The following is a 6,777-nucleotide window of genomic DNA, read 5'->3' as shown; positions in this document are numbered from 1 at the left end:
ATGGACGACAGTTTCCAGGAGACGGCGAGGGCACCTGAACTACCTGCTGTCCGAGCGGACTCTGTCCAATCAGACTCAGTTGGTCAAACCGTGTGGGAAATCATTAAAATTAATTAATTAAGAAAATTCACACAGATTTTTCCTTCCATCTCTCAGCTCTGTGCAGTTTTTTTTTTTCTTTTTTTTGTGATGAATACGTTTTTTACCCACTGCTGAAATCATTGTGTCCTACAGATATACAGTATACACTATGCACATGTGATATTTAGTGGAGAGAAATAATCTTCTGCCATAAAATAGAGACACCTGATGAAAGCAATAGCCTGCTCAGGCAGAAGGTTGGAGGGATAAGTAAAGCTCAAATCATGTCACATAACTGTTTCTCACATGCTTGTGATTAGTGAATACCATTGAGAGCATATTTGTACAGATATCTATGTGAAAATGACCTTGCTTACCAATTGATTATCACAACAGTTACATTGGATTGCCATGTGTGAAAAATGCACATGATTTAAAGATGACATTGGTTGAAACTAGTGATCACATGCCCATGATGTTTTGGTGATGGGTTAGATGGGTTTGTAAAATGAGTTAGCACACAGATTACAGATATATGCCCATTTGATTATTTGTTGTGCTAAAAAAACACTGCCAGATTATCAACATGGTCCACAATGTGTGAGCACAGATGGCAGAGAACATATTTGAGACCAATAAGAGTCCTTGTCAGCTGTCTCGTAAGTGAGATGTGAGCATATCAGTAATGTCTGTGACGCCAACAGTGGAGTTTGGTGCATGAAATCAAACAGTGAGCTGGAAGACCATGATCCTCTAGGCTACTGTAAAGTGGGATTAGCAGGACATCCAGCTATCTTGAGCCTAATCTAATCTTTCTTCTGGTATCACAAGGCGTCGCACAAATCGCCATGGTAACATATATTGCATGGATAAACCCAGGAGCAGGATAACCTCAGAGGATCAGTTCAAAACCTGTCAGCAGCCTGACTACTGACTACAGGCTCCTGACGCAGACAAAATGATTCACAGTTTACTAAGAAATAATGAGCAAAAGAGAGCAATTGATAATTATGTGAATCGGTTCCAAGTTTATGTTATTCTGGTCCTGATTTTGGCTCTAAATGTCAGTGCCGCTTTTTGATCATGAAGACACAGCAAGCTGATAACCAGCTGTATGAAAGCTGCTTGTCCAGGATGGCAAATGATTCGCCAACTGATTCCAGGTAACTCGGAGGAAGCCAGACTTGAAACTGATGAAATTCATCGTGAAACCACCAAAGAAAGACAATGAAATAATCCGCTTTTGGCATGAGCTTTGTTTACGCAGGTGCATGCCATAGCAAGCTCTCAGCTCTGGCACTTAAACTTGTAAACAGTTAAAGATCAGAACGTGCCCCACAAAAACGGCTGCAATGTCCTCATCAGTGACGCTGCTTCGATTGCAGTCGGTATCATTTGCCAAATGCCGTTCCTCACTCTCTCTCTCCCCCATTTCCCGTCAGTCTTCAATAAAGCCAGATAAAGGCAGAAAAAAAAAATATTTAAAAACTCTTTATTATAGTTTTTGCAGTATAATAATTTTCATTCATTAGTTCATGCATTGCATCCGTGCTAACTAGCACTCCTAACACTTATAATCTATAAATGGTACACCATAAATGTCAGTAGGCGAGCGGCTGGTTAGTGTACAGATAGCATAACTGTTTTAAGAATAACAATATATATATTTTCTTTCTATTGGGAAGACTTGATACATCATGAACTGGTGACTTCATGGTGTAGTCAGGTTACAGATTTAATTAGAATCTGCAGCACTAGCTCTGGGCTCCAGCTTCAGTTTGATGGGATTCTTGGGGATGGTAAATCCATCATTTGCCAGCACCATTGGAATCTAGGAAAAAACAAAAAATGCGTAACAAATTACGCTCCACCAAAAATTAGGCCAAGTCTCATCCATTCATACACAGAAGAATGTCTTCTCACATCGGTCTCCTTGCAGGTGACAATGCTGAAGTTCTGAAGGACTTCCACTATGGCTAGCTTCATCATCAGGAGAGCAAATCTCATGCCAATACAGTTTCTTGGTCCAGCTCCAAAGGGCAGGAAGGCATAAGGATCGATGTTGTCTTTGTTCTCTTTGCTGAACCTGAAAAAAAAAAAGTGATGAGCAGTTTTCATTAAGGCGATTAGCTCAATGATGAACTTCGTCTTAAATTTGGCCATTAATTCATCAGAGTACCTTTCAGGTTTGAAAATTTCAGGCTCAGGCCACAGAGCAGGGTCACGGTGGAGCGTGTAAACTGGTATCACAGTGGCAGTTCCCTTAGGGATGGTCACACCATTCACTTCAACAGAAACCTTGGCAATCCTCTCCAGTCTATTACCAATGGGATACAACCTCATACTCTCATTCATCACCATGTCCAGGTATTCCATCTGCACCAGGCCTTCGTAGGTTGGCTGACCCTGGAGTAAGATTAAGTTTTAAGTAGCTACTAGTTGGTAGCAACGCTTTGGTTGCTCATTAGTAAAATGAAACAACTCAAGTAACCTTTTCTGGGAAGGTTTTATCGATCTCCTCTTGGAGTGTCTTTTGTATGTGAGGGTTGGTGGCCAGGCTGTAGGCTAAAAAGCACAGTGTGCTGCTGCTTGTTTCATATCCAGCAAAAATGAATGCCATGGCCTGAGAAAGGATCTCATGATCGGTGAGTCCTGCAAGTAAACAAACCATGATTTAACTATTAATACTATCATGACATGCTTAGGCAATGTTGTGGTCTGCAAATGTGAAAGAATTCTTTTGTTCATTCGATCAACATGATCTTTTTCTGTGGTAATTTTTCACTCATTATTCTCTGATAACATTCATTCATTCATCTTCTACCGCTTATCCATTTCCATGTTGTGGTGGTGCCGGAGCCAATCCCAGCTCACATTGGGCGAGGGCGGGGGGCAAGCCGGGAACCGAACCCGTGACTTCCTTGTTGTGGGGCAACAGAGCTAACCACTATGGTGTCTCTCTGATACTGATCCAGCAGGAATTATCTTCAATCTATATAGAGTCAATTGTGTACTATTGTGTACTTAAGTATCTCACTCCGGTTTCCTTAGCTACCTTTTTGGGAGTTGTCATCAGTGTTGTTGTTCTCTGAAATCTGAGAGTCGACCATCAGCTGCATGAAATCCACTCGGTTCTGCCACATAATAAACACATAAACACATTCAAAGGAAAATTCAATGAACATATAACATTTAAAATCAAATCAAAGCTAATGTGAATTACTTTGCGGTCGTTCTTTTTCCGGTCAGATTTGATCTTTTCTAGAGTGCTGTAGAAGAAATCCATCACTTCAGCGGGGAAGAAAGACAGATTCATCTTATTAAAAACTGGTTCCAAGAACGGAAATAGGACTGAAATGAGAAAAAAAAAAAATTGAAAAGAGATCGTAAATTCAGCTGCAGAGAGGAGAAGACGGACATTATGATTACAAATGAATGTTTGACTTACTTGTTAACACTAACAAAGGATTGAAGAAGTTGAACTTGACCATTTTCTTAATGTTTGTTACAAATGGATCAGAGGGATTGTTGATGGAGTCGATGTCCACGCTGAAAGCAGTGCTGGTCACAACATCCATGCTGTAGGGTCCAAATACCCTGCAAGAAAGGCCTACATGTAATTCCCATTGAGTACTACCTGCGATCTTTGAGTAAAGAGAAGGCAGAAGACTGAATAATTCTGTACTCACTCTTTAACCTCAATGACCTCATCCAGCTCGGCTTTCTTTACAAGGACTTTAATTAGATTACTCGAGTGCTTCAACATTATTGTGTACATCTGCCCCAAAGCGAATAATGAAAAAATTAAATCAATATTATTTACTGACAGATATGAAGCTTTTCTAGTAGAAATCGGAGATAATGAGTAGCACACATTCTGCAGCGGTGCTTCTGAACCTCTTTCAGTCGTCCGCTTGTGAATGACGGAGAGAGTACACTGCGGATCCTTTTCCATTTCTCGTCTTCTGCTATGGACACAGCATCATATAAGGGTCCATTCAGGCCCAGATCCTAAAACAAACACCAACACCAACAGGTGATGCATTTTTAAACATGAGGTTTGCTGATTAGTATTGAGATATTTTCTTGGGAAGTGACCCTTACCCTTCTGTTGGTGAAGACAGAATAACACTCCTTAACCAAGATTGTTTTGATAATATCCGTGTCCATAAAAACTAGGACAGGCAGCCTGCCATCGTACAACCTTGTAACGTATTAGCAGATATTGAAGTGACCTTGTTACAGCATGAAAAATTGCATGAGACGTGTATGGTACGATATATTCTGTCCTCATTAATATCCAGCTCTTACCCCCAGACTTTGCCATATTTCTGGAAGCATTCTGTATCAAAATTATAGATGCCCTGAGGAATAAAGAAAGCGAGAAGGGGAGTATGAAATCAGAACAGTCAAAATTGTCATCAGCAGAGTGTCCCTTTGGATCAATGTTGTAATGTGTCTCACCTTTCTGTACTCCAAAAATGTTCCTATAAAGGGCAAAGGTCTGGGTCCTTTGATGCCCATTTTCTTGAATTGGCCATATGGGGCATATCCATACCTGAGGAGTAAAAGCAGGATAAGCCGAACAAATCAACCTGTTAGTACAAAAGTCATTTTTATCTTCCTGATGCTTGTTAGTCTGACAATTCTGCAGTGCAGGTGAATGTTATAATCATCTGGATTAAGTTCTTGTCTTTTGCTTTTAGTACTAGCTAACAGTAGTGAAGCTGTGGATCATGTTCAATGCAATGATCACAGAAACAGCCCTAATGTCATGAGACAAAATATTTTTTCATTCCTTCCAGTTTACTGCAGCATCAGCTTTTATTATGTAGCTCCAGTGTGTCCGCGTAAAGATGCCCAAAGACTGCAGGCTGTAAAATGGAGGTGCTTTGAAGAGTTTCTATGAAAGATGACTTTGTAATTTTTTTCTACCCCGAAGTCTTGTAACCTTTAGATATTTTCCCAGAGGCCTTTTCAACTTGAAATTCTGGTATGTGGCCCATCCCTTGGAAAGCAGAGGTTTTGAATTCCCCTTTCAACGAGTACAATACAAGGACATTCAAAAGCAGTCATGGTTTACATTGTAATTTGCACCAGTCGCTTTCATACTATGATGTTCTAATTTCTGCTGTGACAGGCATCCGCTATTATTAATTACAGCGTTTAAAATGCCATTAGCTACACACATGTGTTTACTCATTATATAGTTGTTTGATTTAATCTTTCGGCCCCTGAACAGTTTTGGTTCCCCGCCCAAATGGGTAATGTAAAACTATCTAACTATTGACCTTCATCTGCTGCTTCCTGTTACAAGTGGGGCCAATAATCTTTATTTAGAGTAAACTTAAAAAAACTACAACTTTATGAGCGTTTTTAGGACCTTTCAAGTAGTCTAACCAAAGGAGGTTTTTTTGTAATTTTTACTACACAAATGCACAGGCTCACTATATACTTTGGTGCTACATACACTGGTCTCAAATAAACATTTCTTTCTTTCGTTTTTTGTTTATTTCACTTGCCCCCACCGACCCTTTTTCTCAATCACTATCACTTGTCGTGTTTGTTCCTCCACAGCCTTTAATCGGCTCTATTGGAAATCTGACAAACTGCTCAAAGTCAGTAGAATTTGTTTTACGAAGGACAAAGAACCATTTCTAAACAAGATCTGTTCTATGACCCTCGGATCACCTTTTTTCCTGAATTTTCCTGTTAGTGAGGAAGATTTTCTACCTCCCAGCGACACAAGAGGTATACCAGGAAAACCAATTTGGGACCCCCTCACTGACCAAACAGGACCACACTTACACTGCGATCAGAGTGACAAGAATCACTATAATGGTCCAGGTTTCGATGGAAAAGTCGGGAAAGTAGCGCATTTTCCTCCCTTCGACTGTTTAAACCATCGACTGAGCTCGATCCCTTAGGCCTTCTCAGCCCCAAGACTCCAGAGGGGGACCAGATGTGGACCAGCAGGCAACCTTTGACTTCACTCTGTTCACTGTTGTTATGCAACATCCTGACTGTGGCTCAAATCACGAGGAATTCTGAACTGTAAATATGATAACAATCGCTGTTCTGAGTTAACCTGTTACTGCCTTAAAAAAAAAAAAAAAAAAAATCTCTGATTAACTATCTGAGTTCTGTCAGAAACATTTGGCCATTTTACCTGTCATCAGTAAGGCAGCTGAAATGTATATTTATATATATAAATCAGTGGTCATTAGTTTAACTGATGAATAATTAATTTCTAAAGTGTAAATAAATGGCAAAAAATGGCTGAAATAGATGAAGACCTCTTGCTGAAAACTTCTAACACATTTTGTGCGGTGTTGATGATGTTCAACACAATAAAACGATTTTCATTCATTCTTATTAATTGATCTTTTCATAGATGAACATAGTTTTATATGAAGATATTTATGCTCAGAAGAACCTAGCACACTTAGACACTGGATTGCACTATTGTAAATAGTTTATTTTAAGGAACATGCCATCTTTTTGTATATTGTGCAAAATGTTCATTTTATTTTTGTTTTTGGTGCAGACTATAGAAATTTGTGTATCTCAGAAACTTAGCAAGGAATACACCCAAAATAACTTTTCTGTGGTTTGAAACTTTTTTACATTTACAATTTTGAGGGATACAGCTACACCATTTCTGTATTTGGGAAATATGTGTTTTATTTTTTTTTT

The 6,777-nt window shown here is 39.4% G+C and overlaps 1 protein-coding gene across 1 annotated transcript; it reads right to left on the bottom strand.

Annotated features, from left to right (window-relative positions):
- Positions 1–1,816: 1,816 nt before the first annotated feature.
- On the bottom strand, positions 1,817–5,960 carry LOC115045685 (cytochrome P450 3A27-like). Its single transcript, XM_029505474.1, has 13 exons — positions 5,890–5,960; positions 4,546–4,639; positions 4,393–4,445; positions 4,186–4,285; positions 3,979–4,092; positions 3,771–3,859; positions 3,530–3,678; positions 3,305–3,432; positions 3,137–3,215; positions 2,573–2,733; positions 2,261–2,487; positions 2,005–2,167; positions 1,817–1,912 (listed from the first exon to the last, which is right to left on the bottom strand). The coding sequence occupies exons 1-13, from the start codon at positions 5,958–5,960 to the stop codon at positions 1,817–1,819; spliced, it is 1,524 nt and encodes a 507-aa protein (XP_029361334.1).
- Between the last annotated feature and the right edge of the window lie 817 nt (positions 5,961–6,777).

Source organism: Echeneis naucrates, chromosome 7 (assembly GCF_900963305.1).
Source record: "Echeneis naucrates chromosome 7, fEcheNa1.1, whole genome shotgun sequence".
Classification (NCBI taxonomy): Eukaryota; Metazoa; Chordata; class Actinopteri; order Carangiformes; family Echeneidae; genus Echeneis; species Echeneis naucrates.
This window is presented reverse-complemented; position numbering and strand designations above follow the sequence as displayed.